Source organism: Cricetulus griseus, chromosome 2, assembly GCF_003668045.3.
Source record: "Cricetulus griseus strain 17A/GY chromosome 2, alternate assembly CriGri-PICRH-1.0, whole genome shotgun sequence".
Classification (NCBI taxonomy): domain Eukaryota; kingdom Metazoa; phylum Chordata; class Mammalia; order Rodentia; family Cricetidae; genus Cricetulus; species Cricetulus griseus.
This window is the reverse complement of record NC_048595.1, coordinates 420,671,839-420,696,844: the sequence shown is the minus strand read 5'-3', so window position 1 is coordinate 420,696,844 and position 25,006 is coordinate 420,671,839. Positions and strand designations below refer to the sequence as shown.

At 37.8% G+C, this 25,006-nt stretch overlaps 1 protein-coding gene across 2 annotated transcripts; it reads left to right on the top strand.

Moving 5' to 3' along the window:
- Positions 1-1,714: 1,714 nt before the first annotated feature.
- On the top strand, positions 1,715-22,642 carry Myl1 (myosin light chain 1). 2 transcript variants are annotated; one of them, XM_027397134.2, is made up of 7 exons: positions 1,715-1,828; positions 13,117-13,144; positions 18,095-18,238; positions 20,184-20,357; positions 20,813-20,890; positions 21,788-21,830; positions 22,343-22,642. In XM_027397134.2, the coding sequence occupies exons 1-6, from the start codon at positions 1,715-1,717 to the stop codon at positions 21,814-21,816; spliced, it is 567 nt and encodes a 188-aa protein (XP_027252935.1). In that variant the 3' UTR covers positions 21,817-21,830; positions 22,343-22,642. The 2 variants fall into 2 exon arrangements, with proteins under 2 accessions (XP_027252935.1, XP_027252934.2); XM_027397133.2 differs by lacking the exons at positions 1,715-1,828; positions 13,117-13,144 and adding exons at positions 12,037-12,119; positions 12,865-12,889.
- Positions 22,643-25,006: the final 2,364 nt, after the last annotated feature.

The window sequence follows — 25,006 nt, the reverse complement described above, 5'->3', positions numbered from 1 at the left end:
TCTTAATGAAATATTTATTTGGGGGTAAATCAACAAAAATGAAGAATAAAATTCAGGTGACATGTATTATATATGTCACTATCAACAAGACAAAATTAGCTAATGTCTCCTTTATCCCTGCACCTGAGTAAGATCCATCAGATGTAGTCATCCCATTTCCTATGTCTCTCTAGGCTGAGACAGTTTCTCAGTCTTTTCCTACTTTTGGTATCATTGACAACTTAAAGATGTTCTTACCAGCTATTTGTAGACTGCCTTTCAATTTCAGTCTGATTCATGTTTTCCTCTGAATTAAGCGGCATTATGGGCTTGGGATAGTTAAGTAATACCTTGGCTACATGGTCAAGCCTGACATCAATGGCGAAGAGAGGGTGACAGATATCTTCATAAGAGGCACTCTTTATCTGTGATTTCAAGAAGGAAAACTCTTCTTGAATGGACTATATTGGAGTTATATATATATATATATATATATATATATATATATATATATATACAGTGGTATCAGAAGTCCTAATGTGTGGGAACATAGCATGACAACCATAGATAGTTACTGTGTATTCAGAACTCACAAAATTAAAAAGAGGAATATTTTCACTATGTAGACCAGACTGGCCTTGAACTTATAGAGATCCACCTGTCTCTGCCTCCCCAGTACTGGGGTTAAGGAAATAAACCAATACGCCCAGTTTTGGTTTTCATATATTAATATGAATCTAGCTTTGCAAACTGGAAGGCAAGAACAAAAACAAGAAGTAGCAAATAACAAGTTGCCAACAAAACATGCACAGTATTGATAATTAAAGACCTTTTCTTTGTTTCTTTCCTAAAAACCTATTTGTCCCTCTGACATGGATGCAAGATTCAGGTGACTTATAATTCTATTTTATGTCCTTTAGAAAGCAAAGTAGCTAAATGAATACTTTGGCTGAATACTATTTTGCTATCATTCTTCATTAAATTATACAGGGAAACTGAAGCGATAGGAAATAATTTTAAAGTTATTTTTCTTTAGGGCAGAGACACAGGCAAACGGAGACAGAGACTGTACTCTTAGGAAGGAAAGCACTTTAAGACTTGATTGGCTCTCCTTGTGCGTCTGCTTTTTATTTTTAAACACTACCAGTGAGCTCTTTGCTGACCAACATTTTCTTGCAAACCATGGCCAAACAGGGCGGGGCAGGAGCGGTGAAGAAGCTGGGTGAAAGTTGCTGATGGCCTCTGCCAAAATTCCAAGTTGAAATTGAATCTGGTAAAGTTTCTTAAGATGGGGGGAAAAAAAGATTTACAGCTTCAACAGAACTGTTATTCTACCAAGAAAGGGGTATGCCCATCTACTGTCACCAAACCAAGGCTGGCTTTGTCTCCTTTATATTCGGAGGTGGAGAGGGGAAAAAAAAAAAAAAAAAAAAAAAAAAGAGGCGTTCAAAAAACTTGAGGAAGCCCTGACCCTTTAGATTCCATTTATAGTCTGAGCCGGCATGCCACCCCCCTGGACGACTGAACCGTCCAATCCAGCGGCGTGAGTCTCGATTCTGTTAGGCACTAAGTGAAATATATATGCATGCCCTTATACCATTCAACACTCTGGGTCCAAACTCCAGACGCTGGGCTGCGGGTCAAGAGAGCTGCCACTGCTCTTCCAAGTGTCACTTGGACAGGTTCTTCTGAAGGAGATAGATCTTTCTTTTGTTAACCCATCCTTTTAATCAAAATGGCACCAAAGAAAGACGTGAAGAAGCCTGCTGCTGCCCCAGCCCCAGCCCCGGCCCCGGCCCCCGCCCCAGCCAAACCTAAAGAAGAAAAAATCGACCTGTCTGCTATTAAGGTAACTAAACAGGTGAATCGTTTTGGTCACTGAAACATCTTTCAACACCAAGGAGCTCAAGGACTTTGAACGAAGAGGTGTATATTTCATCGAAAAGAGTGGCATTACTCCGTGAACTGGTGTTTTAGAGGCTGTTCAGGAACCCTGCTTACTTAATAGTGTGGGCTGCAGCATAGGATTCCAATGACATTGTTACAAGGGAGATTTAGGCTCGCTCTTTTCTCATTGTTCAGTCTTTGCTGATTCTGTTTTCCATTTCCCCCTAAAGTGTCAAAGTGCAGTTTAGGGGGAAATACTCCCATCTAAAGGTTTTGCAATTACAAATATTTAAAGAGTGCGCTTTTAAAATCAAATCTCCATGGAAATTGGATCCCTGACTCTCTAAAACTGCATCATAAAAAAAGTTTTGGCCTCTGTTTATTTCCAGAACGTTGAAGACAGCTGATAACCCAGTTGTCTTGGACGCATCTATTTGACAGCTGTTTCATTTCATCTGAAAAAAAAATTTTTTTTTGCAATTCAAGCTAATTCCCTCTTCAACTCTGCTTAATAATATTTCATACAGCACTTGGTGAGATTTCAGTGCAGAAAATCAGGCACTCAAGTGCTTCAGTGACTGTAACTATCATCACGTTTAAATATACAGCATTTAATTCAGAATTTGTGAGTTCCTTCTAAATGAAACTAATATATATTATATGTTTATATATCCTGTTATTTTGTAGCTGTTCGTGTGTGTTGAGACGTTTACAGACTAATCTTGAACTAAGGAGAATGAGTTTGATTTTTGTGTGAATATTTTTCTGTGAACCAGGTTTTCAGCTTCAGAAAAGATTATGTGTTTTTGGAAAATAACAAGTGAATGCCCCTGTTACCTCTCAGCTACACATCAAATATGCACCTCCTCCTCATTAACTGGGGTCAGATCCGTCCTCCTGGCAGGTTGAAAATCTTCATCTAAGGAACCCAGCCTTATATGGAAAAGCCCAGAGTCAAAGTGCTTATGAGGTGACGATTCCACCCAAGCCAAGGATTCTGTGTGTAGTATATCTGACATTTCAAGCTTAATGTTGTAGAAGAAAGTGATGATGCTGACCAGCACACAAACATTCCATTGACTATCTTAATATAATCATGGAGCTTTAAAAAACTCCCTAAAATTGAATAATATTGAATCAGATCTCAAATGGATTTATGTGATGAAATCAATATAGTCATAATTTTTATAACATTCCAGATAATAGGAAATGAGACATGTTCCAAAGGCGAAGTGTGTTACCACAAATGTTTAATCTTTATCTGTACCTGAAGTTATATTTGAAAAAACTTGGTCATAGAATGTAACACTATTAATGAATGTCCATTTAGGAAAAATGCATGTTGGATCTTCTGAAAATGTTTTTTTTTTAATTTTGAGGACAAAATGCATATAGTTAGTTCATTAAAAAGAAAGCATATTTTTCATCTTCAGCAATTATGGATGCACATTGACAGCAACATGCAAGTGTGACTACACCCACCACCGTCCTCCTGATTCTCTAGGGCTGCACTCCTCCCACCACCCACCCCCCCACCCCCGCCTCCTCCCCTACCCTCCGAGATTGGGTTTCTCTGTGTAGCTTTGTAGACCAGGCTGGCCTTGAACAAAGAGAGATCCACCTGCCTCTAAGTTCCGAGTGCTGGGACTAAAGGCATGTGCCAGCCCAGGGCTGGACTCTTTAATGCCATTAGAATTGTAAGTTGATATTGAGGCCATTCTTTTTTATATTCTTTATGATTTATGAGACAATATCATCCCTGTTTCTGAGACAAGGATGACAAAAAAACATACCAAAACAAAACAAAACAAAACAAAAAACCTGCAAAAACCAGAAGTTTCCCACCAATGAAAATGGGCTTTAATTTTCTACCCAGAGAAATCATGTACCAAAGAGTAAATGAATAAATTTCCATTAACATATATTTTTTTAATCCAGAAATTAAGTCAATCATTTATCCTAGCCAGCAAACTTCTCTGCATTGTGACACTGCTTTAGACTCCTGTCCTTGTATTAAATTAGTGTTGTATTAGCAAGAAAAACCAAGAAAAGACTCTGATTGTACGAATGCAATATACTCCCCTGTTGGTTTTTCATTGCAGAACAAGAGATGAAATAGACTTTGAGAAGGAGCACAAATCAAAAAACAGAAGTCAAATTAAACAATGAAGGGGAATTAACATTTTGTTTCCTTCAGAAGGACCATTCCCAATGGAAGGGGACAGTAAGGAAGAAACTGAATCCAAAAGTCTTGTTTGTGTAAAGGAATGTCAGTTCCTTCAGTGATTTCCCCTTATCTATATGAAATCAGGACATATTTGGAAGTGTTTTAGTAAAGCCAGAGAATATGATGCAACTTGGGAGCTTTATAAAATTTAATTTCATCCCAGTAGGTAGCACGACTAATTAGAAAGTATATTATAGCATTTCCTATTATGATGCTTTTAATCACTTGATGTTTCTAGATATATTTTCTCATGTAAGTTATAAACTTTTTTCAAGCAGAGAAAATGAACATATCTATATACATATTCATTAACTTTCTGAAAACTGCATAAAGAACCAAACTTAATTGGATTATAGGATTTATATCATAAATCCTGTAAAATTAGAAATCTAACTATCCTTTAAACTGTGGGTAATGCTGAAGTTTAATTATATGTAGGACACAACAATAATCAAATTCATTTCGCAATACTTTTCCCAACAAAGACCATGGTCCATTGTAAAACATACCACATTTAATAACTACATACATGACTCACCATAAACTCTGAATAATTTTGGATATTTTTTATTAGCTTACTTTAATGTGCTTTTCCAATTTGATGTCCTGGTTTGTTAGCTGTTTATTTAGAATGCTTCTTCAGGTCTTCTGACAGAAAGCCTTTGAGAGTCTCTGAACAAATACCTACCCAATGTCCTACGCCCATAAACATTTCTGTGATGGACGTTTTCGTAAAGTTCCACTGGCATTTGAATATTAGTATTACTGTTCTTGGTAGTTCTCAGCTCTGCTTGCTTTTAGAGAGCTGGTATTTCCAGTAACAAATCCCAGACCTAGGATAACACTGCCTCCCAGGGTCACATTTATAGGAATTAAAACCACCATGATGATGGTAAGCACAAATGAAGGAATGACTATTAGTTGGAATTAAGCAAAATGGTGAAAGTAAATGAGTAATGAGATAACCACGTGCCTGGATTTTAAGAGATCTTTAATATGAAAGTGATTTTTTTTTTTTTTTGCATGGTGCATGTTGGCTGGTAAGCCAGGATTGCTGTGAGTAGAGACCTTCATTATATTTTGAAAACTGTTGCTTACATTTTCATTTGCATTGTGTTCATGCCATCATCTGGTTGCTGCTGACTGGATACTGCGGGCAATCTTATAAAATCGGTAGTGGTAAAGAATGCATTGACAGACAGTCTACCAAAAAAAAAAAAAAAAAAAAAATCTCCAAACAGTAACTGATCACAGACTTGGAAAGACTTAAATGTTCAATTTAATGAGTAAGTTGGATGTCTACTATTCCCAAACATTTATGTTTATGCTGAATGTTCAGTGAAGGTACATTGTATATTATGCACAAGGTTCAACATATATGTTTATTTGCCTCAGACGTGAGAACTTTGGGGTCATCTGTATTTTCTCTCATTTCAAACAAGGCTAAAATAAACCCAATCCCATTCAAAGAATTTCTGGTAATGTTTGGAACTTGGCTCCATAAAAGATTGAAAATGATAAACCTCACTGTAATAATAGCACCCAACATATGTTGTGAATTTATCCTGGGTTGTTTTCACATTTAGCTATTTCAACATTACAGAGACTGTCTTCATCCTCCTTTCCCAAGGAGGAAACTGAGCCCACATGAGGCCCATCATCAAATAACTAGTTATGTGGTGAAGGTAAGGCTTAACCAGCAGGGTAAATCCACAGAAAACCATGTGAAGCATTCAGCTACCTCTGGTTTCTAAAAAACAAAGCTGCTGTCTTCTTAGAAGAGGAAAGGAGCGGGATGGAAAGCTCGCTGTTCTGTGTTCCACTGCACAATCCTATGCAGCCAGGAGAGGGAGTGAGAGGCCCGCTGCAGAGCGGCTTCTCCAAGACTTTGACCTTGGCAGTTCTGAGTGTTCTCGTTTTCTCTGCTTCCCTTACCCTCCCTTACACCTGTTGTTGGGAGTTACCCCTTCTGCTTTACAGACGGAGGATGAAATTTTAGGCACGTCAAAGGAGTCTTAATCACTTTGTCCCAACTCCCTGTAAAAATTAGAAACAGAAATGGATTTAAAAATACTTCCATGTATTAGTGGTTTTTGTCTTACTAAATAGACCTTCAGACACACCAAACTTATTCTTTAAATCTACCATCATCAGATTAATCTCCAGAGAAGAGACCTCTATTTGCTTGTAAATAAACACACTAATTTAATTAGCATTCTTTGGAGTAATAAGAAGAAATGGCAATGTCACAGATATGATGTGGTTAAATACTAACCTCAATATTATTGGGGGAAAAAGCATGAGACAAATACATATAGTCAATCTCCAATTTTAAAAATAATGAGTGAAACTATATCCTTGGAGGGGAAAAAGCAAGAATTATTTGAGCCTATGAGTTGGGGACAATAATGCCTTTCATCTTTTACATGTCTATACTGTGAGAGAACAGAATGGGTGAAGAGGAGTGAAAAACCTTGAAGGGTACTTTGTAACTCCGTGGTGATGTTTTAAAATGTATGTAACTGGGCAATGTTTTTGCAAAGTAAAACACAACTTGCAAAGGAAGAGATGTGTTCACCAACAAAAAGTGAAACTGCTTATCTTTTAAAGATAATTAAATCTGTACAAGACCAGGAGACCACAAAGTGACAGTGCCAAATTTAGCCCTTGACATTTCAGTACCACAAATGAAGTCCCTGGCAAGTTGTCTTTAGAAGACATTCCATAACGACACAGCATTAAGCCCCGTCTGAGTCATGGAAATTGTGGAAAGGATTATATTTAGTCTGCTGAGATTGTACTTTCTTCTCTTCAGACTGAAACGCTTCTGTATGAGAATAGGATAGCATATACTTCACTCCTTCACCAACATTTCCAGTTTGTTTTTCACCCCAAACCGGAATTGTGACAGCAAAACCTACAATATTAAAGTTTCAATGGCTTCAGAATGTACTAGTTAAATTGTGAATTCTGTGGGTGATAATTCCAATTATGCTAGTCAGAAATTAATACTAGTGACTTAAAGTTGGGACGGGGGCACATGGAGCTTTTCCTAAATCAGACGTTTTTCTTTCTGTCCTTGGGAGTTAGCTGTTTCTAAACTACCAGGCACCCAAAAGTATATTGTCTCCTGTTCACAAAAATTCAGTCAACTTGAATGTGCTGCTGTGAAATTACATTTTCATAATTTTTTCTTCCTTGTTTTTTTTTTGGGGGGGGCAGGGTTTTTCTTTTGAGACAGGGTTTTTCTGTGTAGCTTTGGAGCCTGTTCTGGAACTTGCTTTGTAGAGCACACTGGTCTCAAACTCACAGAGATCCACCTGCCTCTGCCTCCCAAACCCTGTGATTAAAGGTGTGCACCACCACCGCCTGGTCATAATTTTTTCTTTATTGAAATGATTACAACACAATTATCAGATGAGTTTTCAGATATACTGTCCTTTTCCATAAGTTGAGGTAGGCCCTACTAACTAAAGGATGGAAAGTTCAAAACATATTACACCCATCAGCAACCCGTGAAATCCTATGTTCAGGAAAAATAATCTAAAGATGTTATTTAAATCAAAGGACACAGGTTTTTTCATGACAGGCAGTTAGAGTAAGATTCCCATTCTGGTTCTCTGTGTATCACATCAAGAACTCTAGAAGTATAATTGGTATTTATTTATCACAGCTGTGCCAAAGAGGAACTTCTATCCCAGACTATTGGAAAACACATAATTATCATTTCTTAGCATGTCCAATAGTTTTTCAAATGTTTACATTATAAAATTCAAAAAAGTGAAGGAACAAGAACGCATCCTTTTAATTTTTAAGAAATTGCATGCAAATAAGTAAATGTACAAAGGAAAAGTACAGCTCACAAGAAATTTTAAATTTATTTCTCAGAACTACGAACTAGGAAAAAGCAGGACAGATAAGTGGAAAGGAGAAGACTCGGATAACATTTTGAAACTTGTATCAAAATTCACTTAGGTCTCTACTGGTTCCTACAGATCTCAACTGAGCTATTTATAACTGCATGGGGGTTTGTGCTTAGGTGACAGAATTCAGATGACCAGTCCAAGCCTGCTGAACATAGCCTTAAGGGGTTAGACTCATTTCAGACCAATGAATTCAATCCAACTATCTAATAGCTCTTACATTAGAGATCCCGAGCTGGCACTATGTCCTCATTGCTCTAACTTCCCTTGTTTTTATAATATTTTTAGTAAGCATCCTAAATACATTTTGTTGGGCTCAGAATTATAAGAAGAGAAATTTCTTTCCTTTGACCTTAAATGACTTATCATGAACCACAACATTCTCAGGGTTTCAGGTATTATTCCCCATGGCCTTTTATGGTAGATTTTTAAAAACTGTGTAAGAGAAATTAGTTTAATTATTTTTTCTTAAAGGTTTATATATGTCTCACTCTGATCCCTCTGCCAGGCAACAAGGCAGAGAATATCCACCAATGTTCTCTTGACTGAAAACTGGCTCTGGTTACAGCAGCTTCTTTTCTTAGCTCTAGTCATTGGCATCTGTTCACCCCCTGAAACAGGAAGATCTTTGATCATAGTAGTCCACACTCCTTCCTAGGACATTTCCCTTAGTGTTCAACACCATACATTTCCCACATCGTCTTTTCAGTTCTTATTTTGAGATACTACAATGTATCATGTACCAATTCTGTATTTTGTTTAACCACATTGTAATACTTCTTCCTATAAAGCAATTCCTTCTAAATGCCAGAAAATGTATCTTTCTTCAGTGAACCAAACTTCATGGTTACTGTCTGAGAGACAATTCTCAAGTGAAAAAGTCTGTCACCACTGCGGTAAAAATCTTCTTAGTACCAGGTATCTTATAGACTTACCTAAACTCAACACCAAATGTGAATGGATGAGTTATAATGATGTGAAATGTGGCCTTTTACTAACCAAGTGAGGTTAAGACATGGGATAAGATAATAACGATGTCTTTAAAAAGAAATTGAAGATTGGCAAGTTAGAACTCTGGACCATAAGCATTCATATAAAATCTAAAGGAAAAATGCTAGAAATATATTAAAGAATTTTTAAATGAGCATGCCTACAATGTGCTAGGCAGTTCTGGGTGCTGAAGATACAGATAATATGCATAGTTTCCCTGGCCTGTAAACTTTTTAAAAGAACAGATACGTTTCTGTTCTCTGGGGATATAATACTCTAGAGGAAACTCTTATGTTTGAGAGAGGAACTTGGGCCTACAGCCATACCACCCTGAACGTACTATGGGGTTTAGTGTATTAACAGTCTAATGGCTTTAATTGAATAAAAATTTATTAAGTATATAATATGGAAGAGGTACCTGATAGAGCTATGATAGACAAGACGCCAAGGACAAGACAAAGTCCCTATTCTAGAGAGAGATGCTGTGTTAAAACACATCCATCCATGTCTACATCAGAAACAAACTGTGGACTTTCAGCATTGGCCTGGACTTCCCAGCAGATTAAGCAAGAAGGCTGACTAGCTTGCAGTGGGGAAAAGGAGCCAGGTGCACTGTAGGGAAGGACACAGTCTTTGGAGAAGATGAGTTATTATGAAGGCTGAAAGAATGTTTAATATGAAAAGACGATAGAACAGTGGGTTGCACACCAGACAGAAAAGATTTAAACCCAACCTTTGAAACACACCAGATGAAGAGCTTTCAAACTGAGACCAAAACCAAATGTCGGTGAGATCAGAACATGCATTTGCTCAAATAGCTGATGGTGTTCCTACTGTAACAAGGAGAGGCAAGAGTGAGTGTGTGGTCCTAACAGTGGACAGGAAAAGGGTTGCATTTCTCATAGTTATAATTTATTCTTTCTTGCATCAATTGATATGTTTAAGCTTATATTTTGAGTTTCAGTGGGCTAAAAAAATCTAAACTTTTTGTGGAGATGATAAAGATATGAAGAAAAACTAAGATGGAATAATTCAATAGTTTCTTATTATTCTAAAGCTTTTATTTTAATAGTAACACAAACCTTTATATGATATCTAGGTGGTTAAGAATTGCTGGTTCACAATATAAATTCAAATGTTGTGCTGACTTTCCTCTTACCCACAAGTCTTTATACAAATTGATCATGTTTCATATGCAAGGCCACACTTTTCTACCTAAAAAAAAGTGAAAGATAAAAATCATCATTATGGTTACTTTAATGTAATAGTTACCAGCATCGCTAAAAGTATAATACTAGTTCTCAATAATAATAACTAGAAAATTCAAATTTAATGGTACAAATGAATAAATACAACTACCTCAAATTTAATGGGAGAAATACAAAAATACAATTACAAAACCAAAAAAGAGAATAAAAAGTAGGTCCTATAAGAACTTTAACTTAGACACAAAAACTCATGAGATTCTAAATTACACAATTATTAAAGACTATAAATTTCCAATTTTAGTACTCTCAATTTTAATTTTAATGGTTCAAAGCATGTTTAATTTTTCTGTTAACTATCATTCCCGAAAACCTTGTAAAATATCAGTTTGTTTATGAAGGTGTGTTTGTTTATCCAGGTACTACTAACTTAAAAATTATCCATCTTCAACTGGAGACTCAAGATCCTATAAGATTTTTTTCACAACTTGTAAACTTTGGGCCAAAAGTGATACATATTTTTAATATTTTGATTGGCATCTAATAAATATTTTGATTAGCATCTAATATTTTGATTAGGATCTAATAATTATACAGAACAAATAGTATCATTGTGGTATTTTCATATATTCATATAATTATGTATTTTGAAGAAGAGGCATTCATTTAGCTATTTATTTCTTCGGGAATAGTAAGAGGGTAAGTCCAAAGTACCCATCTTCTCAGCAACATATGTCATGATTTTTATGGAGACTTTCCTTAAGGACAGTTGTAGATGTCTCAATTTATCTCACACCTACTTTATTCCTTTGAGCTACTTGAAATGTGTAGAGAATGAAAACCATTGTGTCTGAATTCCAGCGAACACTCTAAACTGATTGTTCCCACAAAGCAATTTCAGCTTTCCCTATTTCCAGATAAGCTACTATAAAAGCCTATTGCTGGCCAATTCCTTTAAACACCTAGAAAATGTCAAAGTACTATTTTGCACTCCAGGAGCCTTACTTTAGGTTATTTCATTCTCGGTCTGCAGACTGGGCCCCAAAGTGTTGGACAGGGCAGCTTGGTTTTAGTAAGAACTTAGCAACAAAAAACAAAAATAAAACAAAATTGATGTGTCAGTTTTCTTGCTTGCTAAGAACTTCAGAAAATAAAAATTCTCCATAATAAAGAAAACAGGGAAGGAGGGACATACCCAAACATAATGACAGGAGATGAAGAGAAGCAGTAGGAAGTGGAACCCCAAACCACTTCATGCTTAGATTATTTCCTTGAGAATATTGCTTTCAAAGGCATAATCTTTAATGGAGATTTGGGACTCTGAAAAGATTGTCATATGGGTGTATCCTAAGGAAACCTAAGAAATATACAGAGCCTTTTCAAGTCCTCACAACTTTACTGTAAGGAATGGAGTTTGGGAAAGTGTTCTTCCTATACCAGTTACTATTTGAAACCTCAACCCAATTTCACCCAAGAAGTTCCAGACTTGCTGACTAGGCATTTGCAAGGTCCATAATTATCCAACACAGAAGCCCAACCCCTAGAGGAATCTCAAGTCTTCCATGAGCAAAGAAACATCTTCAAGGAAGAGGTTGCAGAGAACATCTAAGTAAAGACCATAAAAGTACTGACAGGCTTCAGTCTCGCTAGGGCTGTTCACTTCTAGATCCTGGGTTCCTAAAAATAGCCCTAGGGTACATGTCCCTCTTTCTCTTTGCCCTAAGAAAGTTAAAGAACTCCTCCAGGAGGAGTGGCAACTGCCCTGTGAAATCTGATGCTAGATATGAGGTCAGTTTGACCAGAAATAAAAGGAAGTCACCGAGAAGGAAGGCTCCACTCAGGGACCGGAGCTGCCTTCAGCTTGCTCGTCAGCCCCACTGCTGTGTTGCAGCCCAGAACTCCATCATGGTGGGTCCTCCAAGAGAAAGATATGTCTTTTATAGATGGATACAGCTGGACAACAGGAGCTTACTGAGAAGACAGGCAGACAAGGAATAGAAGGGAGGGGAGAACTTAGTTAGTACAAGGATTTTGGAAACAGATACTGGTTTCAATGATCTATGATGAAGATAGAAGAAATTACTTCAACTATTGCACCAGATGGGGAAAAAAAATGCCTCTTCCTCCCCTGAGCAGAACTTTGTGCTTCACCAGCTTTTGCTATTTCACGTAAGAGGCATCTAAATTTAGAAGGAAAAAAAAGTGCAACTAATGTGAAATAGTATGCTTGAAAATAGAATTCAATGATAACTGATAGCTAAGATTAAGCAAACTGCATCTGATTTTTTAGTTTCTTATACTAGTACCAAAGTATGTTAATTAAACAGAAAGGCTTAGGGTGTTTTTTTTATACCATTTTATTTGCAGTTTTAAATGCATATCTTATCAGATATATGCTAAATATAGGTCACTATGGCATTCTAGGAAGTGCTCAACTTAACATTTCTAATATCTTTGCATCATTAAGATATTGAGAAAAGATTTCCTGATTATCTCTTGCAATAGATTTTATACTCGTAGGTTCAAAATTGCCCTCCTGCACGCTTCCTGTGCTGAGACACCCCCATGGTTTCCTAACAGTCTCAGAGCAGAGAGCAATCTTTCTGTCAATGCATTTGAAAGTTCTTTCTTTCTCTCTCTCTTGCCACTGCAGTCCTTCAGTGCTGACCAGATTGCCGGTAAGTGATTTGAGCTTCTCTACTTGTCCCTAAAATGTCATTTAACTCTATAGCATGCTCCTTTGTGGCCAGACTGTTGGTGTCCGCGCCATGCCTGAGCTCAGAAAACTGGGCTGACTTCTGCAGCTCATTTTGAAGAGCACTCAGGGAGTGAGCTGGACGTACTTGTAAATCTGGACGCTCTTTTCTGGTTAAAATATATTTTATGATTAATTTCTTTCTAACAGATCGAGTTCTCTAAGGAGCAACAGGAAGGTAAGTTTAAGAGCTGTAGCCATCCGTATGTGCAGACTCAGAGATAGCAAGTGAGAAAACCAACTCCCTTGGGATGAGCTAAGTACTGCCTAATTAGCCACACTGGTGCTTCTCCTCTAAATATAAATTGCTTTCAACCACTCTAAATAGAAACATGTATAAATGAAGCCCTTGCTCATAGTTAGTGATCAAATATCTAAGGAAATAAAAAATAGAATATAAGTCCGTATAGCCACCGATTTCTTAATAAGATGAACTTGATACAATAGGAAAGATCATATATGGTACACTCACAAAAGGATATAGGTTTTAGAAAACTAATTCACTAATTAAAACTCTAGAGAGAAATTTGATAGGTCCCAAATGTTCAGTATGGAAAATGAAATTGGTTATGAAAGCTGCTCTGATGGTCAAACCTGCCCAGTTTCTGTGGAAATATGGAATTGTGGACTAGAAGGGAATTCACAGATAGAGAAGGATCCTAGTCCAGCACTTAGGGGCTATGGGTCAGACAACTGGAGAAATGATAGGTCTTTCTTCCCCAATGACCAGGAATAGTAACAGCATCACAATCTTGTATGAATTCAAACGGACTAGACAGACTTTTCATGAACACATGCTATCAATAAGTCTCAAACTTTTTTCAAGATTGAAGAGACCCCAGATAGATTTCCTAAAACCTTATCATTTTCCCTCTGTGTTTTGGATTCAATAGGGCCCAATCTCCCAAACAAACTCTATTTTGGATTAGGAAGTATAGGGAGGAATTTTTATGGGGTGAAATCATCATAATATGTGGGTGAACTAGAAGGTAAATGCTTTTGTAGAAAGGAGAGGCAGAAACAGTTTAGATATGTGATGGTATATGTTAGATGATGGCCATAATAATGCGTAGTATATAACAATATATAAGATACAAATAATTATGGGTGATTAGCAACATTTCTCTACTTAAGGCTCCTACTTAAGGTTCAATCTCTTTCAGGATCATGTTTGTTATAATGTTATCTGGGTATCAGTTTCAAACAAAAGGTTATTTACTGTAGTTAAAGCTCACTGGTATCAATATCATAGTTGATAGTCCCATATAGACAGTTTAGATGATTGGATGACTTTTAACTCAAGATAATTTAAAGTTATACTTTGAAGGATTAGTCTTTAAGGAAATGATTATTCTAATTTGTTTAAATATACTTTTAACTGGTAATGTAGCTACATCATTAACCCCTGCCTCCCAGTCCTCTGCAATTCCTGACCTACAGTATCACCATGGCTGCCAAACTATTGCTGGACCAAATGATGCAAGATTCAAAAACCCTTGCTAAGACAAATGTATCTAGTGTTGAGTGTGAGACCCATTACCCAATATTGAAAACAGGTTTTAGCCCCATAATGAAGTAAACTTTGGTACATTGTCTCAGGTTTTTTTTTTTTCATTGTGTCAGACAAAAACAAATGTAAACTATTTAAACTAAATAGGAATTCTGTGCTTTCAGAATAAATCAAGACCATGTGAATGTGAGTCATTGCTTGATGAATGAAGAATGTTGTTCATACTATTCTATTTGGCTTGAAGGAAAGGGGAGAAAGCATAGAAAACTACAGCATTTTGAAGGTTTAGAATTCATGCTGTCTGTTAGCATGATCACCACCTACATAGGACTATTTAAGCATTAATTAATTTTTTTGGTTTTTCGAGATAGACATTAATTAATTTTAAATTATAAATGTTAAAGTCTGTAGCTTAAAGTTCACCAGCCACATTTAAGTGCTCAAAACCACCACTGTAAGGCAGGTGGAGAATAATTTCATCACCAGATATTTTGGAAATGTTGTGTTTCTGGGCAAAGTGTCAGATGATGCATTCTTAAAGGTCAAATAGGAAAAACTGCTAGACTTTGCTTGTACTGCTGTCTATGAAGACAACTCCACTCTGTTCTTGAGGTTCAGCAAAGACAACAAACAATACATAATCAAAGGGGCATGGTGAGATTATAGGAAAACGTTAATATAACCAGTCAAGGAAGGAAGTCACTGGTCTGTTCTGGAACCTTGAAGAGAAGAACTAAACCTTGGGCTAAAAATCCAGGATTAAAAGAATTAGCTCTCTGCCCTTTGCCTTTAAATTACCAAAAGATAATGTCAGAGCTATTCCATTACAGCCATAAAAGTCCCATTTCTACACCAGCATCTGTGCCGGGTGACTCCAAGTCCTCAGAGCACTATGCCTGAAGCCAGTAGTGAGAGGAGTCCAGTTCCACGTGACCTTTAGAAAGATAAAAAATAGTATGTGACTCATGAAACCACAAGGCACGAGCGGTTTTTTCCCCCCAGATTGGGGCAGATTATGGTGAGATTGCATAGGATTTAAGTAGGAATGGTAACATGACCTATTGCTAAATGTGTGTATAGCACTCAGTGTAATCTTATATTAAAAGGGTCTGGGATATCATAAGATAGGACACCAGGATATTGACAGACTAATCTTTCCAGACAGCATATTTTGTTGGAGACCACTGGTAGCCTAAAAAAAAAGACTGTTTCCACTTCCGAGAGTTTATTCGCCAGTTGTTCTAGTGTCATTGGGGTTAACTTCAGTAAATCACCATCAGTACTTCCAGGTTTTCCAGAATGTGTCACTTAGTTAAGTTTAGGTATTTCCTTTAAAATGCCTTTACTGGTTCCTTTTAGCCCTCTTTCCGATCTTTTCATTATATATTTCTAAATTATTATAGCTAACATTGTGAAGGTGAAGCAGTCCAATCAAAACAGAATTACAGGACAGAAAGTACCTGGCAGAGTGATTGTGATTAAAAAAAAAAAAAAGACAGTACCTTAAGATACACTCTTTATACACACAGAGATGTGGACATGAATAAAAACAGTTCAGTCTATCCATGCAAATAACCCAGAGTCAATTACATGCTAGCACTCTGTTGAGGGTTATATTGAAGAAAACTAGATGAAGGAGAAAATGCATTTTTCTACATTATTTTCTTACAGCTACATGGGAATCTGTAATTATTTCCATTAAATGTTAATCTTAAAATATGTTCTCACATTATAAACATGTTTGATCATATGGATTATTTAGGGACTAAATCAGAATTATGTGAAGATATAATAACAATTGATCCAAAAGTTATTTCCCTTCTGAATCAATCAGTAGGAGCCTCCTTGTTGAGTAGATATTGAGGTGGTTAAATGGCATTGTAAAACTTACAAGGCTGCCACACATGGCTAACTTCCTAAATAATAATAATAATAATAATAATAATAATAATAAGGAGAAGAAGAAGAAGAAGAAGAAGAAGAAGAAGAAGAAGAAGAAGAAGAAGAAGAAGAAGAAGAAGAAGAAGCTATTTCTAGGGGAAACTAGTTAAGAAGATGGCCTATAAAATTTGTGCCCCCAAAGAAGACTTTTTTTTTCCCAACTTTTTTTATTTGAATTAGGAACAGGATTGTTTTACATGACAATCCCATTTCCCTTCTCCCTCCCGTCCTCCCCTACCCTACCTCCCCCCACTAAAACCTTATCTGTCACATATCTTCTCTGCTCCCCCTGGATGGTGAGGCCTTCCGTAGGGTGTCATCAGAGTCTTTCGTTTCCTTTGGGGTAGGGCCTAGGCCCACCCCCCCCCCGTGTTTCTTGGTTCAGGGAGTATTCCTCTATATGGACTGGGCTCCCAAAGTCCACACCTATGCTAGGCATAAATACTGGGCTTCTACAGGGGGTCCGGTAGATTTCCGAGGTTTCCTCACAGAAACCCATGTTCCTTGGGTCTGGATCAGTCCCATGCTGGTATTCCAGCTATCTGCATCTAGGTTCCAGTTCAAATCAGTGATTAGTTATGGGTGTCTGCTTCTACTTCCACCAGCTGCTGGATGAGGGCATATAAGTCTATCATCAATCTCATAATCAGGGGAGGGCATTTAAGGTAGCCTCTTCTCCGTTGCTGAGATAGTTAGCTGGTGTCATCTTTGTAGATCTCCAGACATTTCCCTAGTGCCTGATTTTTCTGTAAACCAAAAGTATCTCCCTCTATTATATCTCCATTCTTGTTATCGTGTATTCTTCCCCTGACTCATATTTTCTGCTCCTTCATGTCCTCGGCATCCCTCTTCCTCTCTCCTTCTCATTCTCCAACTCCTTCCCCCCTCTTCCCATGCTCCGAATTTGCTCAGCAGATCTTGAGCCTCTCCCCTTCTCCAGGGGACCATGTGTGTCTCCAAAGAAGAGTTTTTTTACAAACTTAAGAAGTCTGGGTTAAACTCACATACAATAGATCCGTCTGGAAATTTGCTTTTTTAAAAATCTTTTTAAATTAATTTTTATTTAAATTAAAAACAATCTTATTTTACATACCAACCCCAGTTCCCTCTCCCTCCCATCCTCCCAGTCCCCCCACCAACCCCCATCACACCCCCCATCTACTCCTCAGGGAGGATGAGGCCATCCATGGGGTATCATCAAAGTGTGTCACATCATTTGGGGCAGGACCTATGCCCTCCCCCATGTATCAAAGCTGAAGAAATTTGCTTTCTTAAAATTTTACTAACATTGCCAATTAATTGAAGGAGTATTTGGAGGCTCTCAAGCTTTCTCAAGGCATCAGAATATTTTATGTGACTCTTGCTTCCCACACAGATGAAAGAAATACGAATCAGTATCACTGGGAGCTCCAATTTCCATAATTAAAAATTAATTCCACATTAGTAATAATGTGGCTTAAAACCAGAAATGCTGCTTTAAGACAATTCCCCATAGAAATACCAAAAGGGTTTCCCAGTGCTGGCTTGATAGATGGCGATAACTTGAGTGGCTGGAAGAAATTACAAAACAGAGAAGAGTTTGAACTGAATCCTTGAAGGACCTGGGGTTAATTAGAATGTTTCAAGAAATAAAAGGCCAGTACCCACCAGGACCTGAATGTCTTGTGCTTCTTGCAGAATTCAAGGAGGCATTTCTCCTGTTTGACAGAACAGGGGAATGCAAGATCACCTTAAGTCAAGTGGGCGACGTCCTCCGGGCTCTGGGCACAAATCCCACCAATGCAGAGGTCAAGAAGGTTCTTGGGAACCCTAGCAATGAAGGTAGGTTCCTCAAAGATCAGTGGAAATTGGAGAGAGGCTCCCACACAGTAGACTCTGTTTGCTCCTGATGGTGGCTGCCATGCCTCTCATCGCTAGGAAAAGCCTCAGCATTTTTTAATTAAAAAAAAAGAGCTAACGTTCATTGAGGACCTGTAAGTGTGATAAAACATTGCACTAGAGGAGAGAAATGGCGTGGAATGATGCGACTGTTGTGCTCAGCATCGTAGCTAAGTCCAGGGCTAAGTCCAAGGAAAATTACAGAAGTCACTCACTTCATATGGAAATCCAGTCAGTCTGGAACAAGAAAATTGCTTTTAATCCAGTGGCTCATGGTAAAGTATAACAACCAATTGGAAAATGTGACTCTAAACAGAAAAGACAAGAACAAAACAGAAGATTTCTCACGTAGAAATTTGGGTTGTTTGTCTTTGCCTTAAGGGGGAAAAATGGGGGGGGGTGGCAAGTGATCCTCTACTTCTCCTGATGACTAAGAGTGTGCTGGTGGCTTGTACTTAACAGGGAGAGAGAGAGAGAGAGAGAGAGAGAGAGAGAGAGAGAGAGAGAGAGAGAGAGAGAGAGAGAACACAGATTTCAAGAAAACTTACCTTTACATCTGTCAACCTGTTTTCTCTGAAGACATGGCTGATGAAAACATGCAGTAAGCTGGTAGAGTGGGTAGGAGTGTGAGAAAGCCTTATTTTCCCAAGACAATGTTTCACTTAAAGCATCACTCTTTAATGGAATTATTAGGTATGTGCTGATGTTCTCAACATCCAAATGTGATCTTTCTAACATTACCCAGTGTGTTAGATTTTGTTCTGTGAAAGAAGAGGGGAAATTTTACTTGGGGAGTATATAATATCATCTATACACACACATACACAGGGAGTTTATTTTACACTTTTTGTGAATAAGTTTATCTTATCAGAGATTCTGAAGAAGATCCTAGCATCTCTGGCCTGGAAGTAGAAAGGAGTTATGATGTCACACAATATTTGACATATACTCTTTCCTTGTGAGACTCTTTTTAAAATTCCTTCAAATTCAAAACAATTGAAGACTCTACAGAAGCTGAGGCATCAGGGGCATATGTAGTTAAAATTCAGTGATATTTTACTGTGTTTATATTATTGTGGAAATTTTTATATTTTTTCCCTGGTACTTGTGAAATAGAGTAAATCATAGTACTAGGGAAATGGATTAAATAATCAATTTGTTGCAAGCATTTTAACGTGCTTTTCATGCATTGGGTTCATTAAATCTCACAGTACTGTACGGTACTTCTATTTCAAAAACTGAGAAGATGGCGCACAAAGAGATTAGAAAAGTTGAGCCAAGGGGCTGTAGAGAGGACTCAGCAGTTAAAAGCATTTACTGCTCTCTCAGAGAAACTGGGTTCGGTCCCCAGAACCCACATCAGGTGGCACAGCCAGTAACCTTAGTTCTGAGATATCTAACACCCCATTCGCCTTCTGTGGGCACCAGCAAATGTGAGGCGCACATACATATATTCAGCCCACACGCATACATGTAAACTAGAGAAAAGTCGAGCCACACTTAGGGGTACACACCTGTAATCTCAGCACTTTCAAAGTGGAGACTGGAGGCTCGGGAGTCCGATGTCATCCACAGTTCCATGGCAAGTTGGAGGCCACACAGGAATGAGTACGATCCTATCTTTGAAAAGGAGCAATGAATACAAATAAAATGGTTAGGAACATTGCTCACTGTTGCATAGTTGTGTTGAACTGGGGTTAATAAAGCTTAACCCTGGAACTGCAGAACTCATGCTATTCTCTGTTACCATACTTTTTGTCACTTTAGTCATTTATCAACTGGAATTTAAGTTTTGTGAAGATTTTTATGAACATTCATATTTGGTTTGTAACTCAGAAGTGGTATCTTATAGTGACCACTAATGCCACAAACTGCAATTTTCTTCCAGAGATGAATGCTAAGAAAATCGAGTTTGAACAATTTCTGCCCATGATGCAAGCCATCTCCAACAACAAGGACCAGGGAGGCTATGAAGATTTTGTTGAGGGGCTGCGTGTCTTTGACAAGGAGGGCAATGGCACTGTTATGGGTGCTGAACTCCGCCACGTCCTTGCCACTCTGGGTAAGGGAAAACATTTCAGTAGGCTTAATAGGAGAGAGTGTACACAGTGAAGATCATGGCAGGCAAGTCATGTCATAACCAAAATGGTCAGGGGCAAGACTACAGGAAAAATGAAAAAGAATAGTAAAAGTCTGTGACTTCTCCCATTGGCCTCAGTGACAGTGAGTCTGTTTGGGGGTTGAAGTAATAACACAAAGTATTGGAAATGAGTAAGTAAAACATTTTGCTTCCCACAGTTTATAGATGGGGCATGAGGGATAATGATCATTTCATCCATTCATCGAAAACCAACTTAACGGAAGCCTCCTAAATGCCAGGGAAATAAGAAGGGACAAGCATTCATCTTCCAAGGGTTCAATCATAATTTCCAAAGCCCAGGACGGATCACTCATGGTGGGAATCTGAAAATATTCTGTGATCTCATTTCTAATGCCAAGAGCGTTTGGTTTCACCAGGTGAGAAGATGAAGGAGGAAGAGGTGGAAGCGTTGCTGGCGGGCCAGGAAGACTCCAATGGCTGCATCAACTATGAAGGTACAGCCAGCCTGCGCCTTCACTCGTACCTGATTGAAGAGAGATTTCTTTTCTTTTGGGGGGATGGGTGGGGGTTTCTAGACAGGAAGTCTCTGTGTTCCAGTCTTGCTGTCCTGGAACTTGCTCTGTAGACCAAACTGGCCTCAAACTCCAGAGATACTCCTGCTTTTGCCTCCCGGGTTCAAGGATTAAAGATGTGTCCCCCTACCACCCAGAGATAAATTCCCTTTCAACTTAAACTTATTTTCCCGTTCTTTATTGATGCATTTTATGCATTATAAATAAATAGCCTAATCCTGAGATACTTGAATGAGGAACCAAACAGATAGGCCGGATTAATTCCAGTGCTTTTTGGAAATCCCCTGCAGTCTTACAGTTTAACCTGTGTTTTATGTTTTCTCTTAACTTTTCCACAATGCCCCTGAAGGATGGACAGAGTTTAAATTAGAATTAAGTGTAATGTAATACCAGAATTGAACAGATTTTGAAGTACTTTACTAGTACAAAAATCATGACAATCGAGAAACCAGAGGTCAAAGAGACATAGCTACTTATTGATGGTGAAAGAATGTACAGCAGGCTGCTACTCAAATTCAGTCCTCTTTCTGGTGGTCTTGTTTACATGAAAATCAGTCAATAGCTTTAAAAGCCCATCCCGAGTCATCCTGACCTCACCTTGACCACGCCCTGACAGGCTTGGTCAGGTACACCTGTAGCCAGCCTCTAACAGGCGTGGCTTACTGTCCCCTACAGATTGTTGTTAAAAATATATTATGTAGAATAACATCTAATAATATCATGGAGACACATAGTCATCTGGAGAATAAAGTCAAGTCTCAAGTTCTTTTTAATTCAGTTTGACTTTTCTAACTCTTAACTGTATATATTGTCCAACAGCTTTTGTCAAGCACATCATGTCTGTCTAGATGGAGTTTTCAAGGTATATACCTACCCTCTCTTTAACATGTAAGGCTCGGGTGATGTTCTGTTTAAAGAAATAACAGCTTCACTGCATATGCTTTAGGTGTAATTAGCATTGCGTCCTAATTGCAAGTTATTTACACTAACCAGAATATGATGTCCTCTTCAGACAACAGATATAACACATACGGATGAGTGTACAAGCAAAACCCTTTTGCCTCTGTTCTATAAACCCTGCCTTTTAAACTCTACTACAATGAAACAGCAGAAATTTAACTAACCAGAGCTAACCAATTTAGTTGGCATGTAACACTACTGAAAACACTGTCCTAAGTTCTTTGAATAACATTAGCTTTTAACCAATACTCCTGTCACAACCAACATTGTAATAGCTGAGATTCAAGTCTCGACAACCAGGTTCTTAAAGCAAAGATATGGCTTGGCTTGAGAGTGTTGGCTCACCATTTCCTCCAAACTGTTCTTTCCAAAGGCATGCTGTCAATGCCTAACTTGCTTCTGTTTCCCCTACAGAACAGTGTTTGGGAAGACTGGCCAGAATGTCAGCTCAAGAACACCCATGGCTAACTGTCCATGGCTAACTATCTGCTTACCACTACCAAGAAGATCAAAGCAATCAGGACCACTCTAGACTGAAGGATTCCCTGCATTTTTATAAGCCTTGAGTTTTTCATAACACACAAATCAGGCATCTACTGTTCTAGGGGAGACAAATAAAATATTGATAATCTGAAGTTCAAGCACCACCTGTATCATTTACTTGGGTCCACAACATTCTTAAAACACTACATCAATAAACTTGGTCAGTCTGAATATTCAAGCTGTGTTGTGTCTTACTTTTTTACTTTCTGAAATAGTTTTAAGAATTCAATTCTTATGGTAAATTATAAAAATATTGATATATTATAAATTTATTTTTAAAAGTATCACTGCAGGGCCTGATGAGATGGCTTTGTGGGTAAAGGCATGTGTCCCCAAGTTTGAAGACCTTCATTTTGTCCCTGGGATGCACATGGTGGATGAAAAGAACAGATTTCCACACTTGTCCTCTGATTACCACATGTGTGCCATGCCCCACTCCCCACATATACATACCAATAAAAATAATCAGATGAATAAATAATAAATGCAAAAAGAAAAAATTAAAGTCATCGAAATCTACAAAGCAGTAACCGATTGAATAATAAAGAGATAGTATTTAAAAAGTTAATAGAGAACAAGGAAATTCAGATAGGAGCTGGGGCATCTTAACAGACTAGGTAGACAATTTAAGGTAAAATTGGGTCCTTCAAATTGATCTTAATCATGATTTATGGCTTCATCTATTTCCTTTGTAGCAACAGTCAGCCTGTTTCACTCTGATGACTTCCAAAATAAAATCCAGTATGGTCTTTTTAGCTGTCACAAACAAACAAACAACAACGAAAACCTCCCCAGGTCCCCAGGATGAAGGGCTCATTGCTCAAGAGCTCAGAATTCTATCAATTACTGTGCCTCTCCCACTACGACCTGTTCCACTTTCTATGCACAGGTCCACATTTCTGCTTAGCCCGTTACTATACATCAAAGAAGCACAAAAATTGAATTGAAAAGTTTACAGAATAAGCTTTATCACCTTGATATACCACATATACTTTCCACAGCAGACCCTGGAAGGAGGAAGTGTGAGTGCTATGCAGTTACCCCCACTTCCCTGAAAAGATAACCATAACAAAGAGGATTATAAATTCTCTCAGAAGTTCCTGCCTAGGTATATACCTCTTGGGAGGGGATGTTGGCAACTTCAGGTCAACAGACTCCTTTGATTTATCAAAAGTCACTTGTATTCTAGTCACTAACCTGTGCTTTTGTTGGGATGCTGCAATCACATGTTTAAGAAAAATGAACCATGACCTTTAAGCCAAGTTTACCTAAAACCAAGAATTGGAAACACCACCGAGGACATATCTTGGAGAATGGAAAGCTGCGTCTGCACTTTCCTCCATGGGGGCCACCAGTGCCACTGACAACGTGAAAAGTGCATAGTGAGATAGGTAATTGAATTTTAAGTGTATTTCATTTTCACTTATTTGAGATTTTAATTTAATGGCTGCATGTGGCTCATAACTACCATATTGAACAATGAGGCTCTCAATACACATTTATCTTTAATTATCACATGAGACAGTTAAAATAGTTTTTTTTTAATTAAAAAGGTCCACATATGAAATTGTTATTTTTTTTTATTTAAAAAATGTTTTCAAACTTGGTGTAGTAGTACAAGACTTTACTCCCAGCACTTGGGAGGCAGAGCAAATGGATCTCTGAGTTTGAGGCCAGACTGGTCTACATAGTGAGTTCCAGGACCGCCAGTGCTACACAGAGAAATCATATCTCAAAAAACCAAAAACATAAAAAATGTTTTCAAAACTACAAAGGCCACAGTGTAGAGAAAATGACAGCTACACGTAGTTTCATCATAAAGGGCTCATTTTCCTTTTACGATTTGTGGCTTCTTTCTCATCATGTACATTTCTTTAAAATCTTTTTTTCAGCCAGAAAAGCATGAGGTCTAATTGGTACTAAATTGTTACTTTCAAGCTGTATGTACAATGCTTTCCTCTCAAGACTTTATGAAAGTGCTTTAACCCTCCCCACAGGGCAACTTCAGCACACTGTCATGGGACCTAACCTTATTAAATTACCATGTGAGAAACGCCCATAACTCGAGTAGCAGCAGGTGCAGAATGGAGTTTCAGGGAGACGAGGGATCGTCATTTTTAACATCCCCACCAGCTGGCGAAACAACAGGTGCCTAATTCCTCAGCCTTTAAAAATAACTTTTAAAAAAGCCTGCGCTGCATAAGCAAATATTTTCAAGTTTGTTTTTAAACCATCTTCAAGTTACCTTGCTCACAAAATGCATTGTACACTGATTTTTTTGCCTCAAAATTACAATGAAACCTAAGCACATAAGAATTTTTTCCTCTCTAGAAATAAAATAAATAATTATGATTTAAATGGAAAATTAAATTTATTTTTAAAGCTTTTAGGTAATACTTCTCAAGAAATATCGTCTAGTAAATACCCTGTAACATACTGTCCCCTGACTTGTCATCTTATGGTAGCCTTTCTTAGAAACAGTAAAACTGTTTCAGTGATGACAAATATAACTTGAAACTTAGCAGAATGAAGAAA

Bases quoted from the DNA above. Each gene is read 5' to 3' on its own strand.
- Myl1 (XM_027397134.2), top strand. From the start codon at position 1,715: ATGGCACCAAAGAAAGACGTGAAGAAGCCTGCTGCTGCCCCAGCCCCA. The intron at 18,239-20,183 runs GTAGGTTCCTCA...ATTTTCTTCCAG, and splicing joins TGGGAACCCTAGCAATGAAG to AGATGAATGCTAAGAAAATC. The intron at 20,891-21,787 runs GTACAGCCAGCC...ATTGTCCAACAG, and splicing joins TGGCTGCATCAACTATGAAG to CTTTTGTCAAGCACATCATG.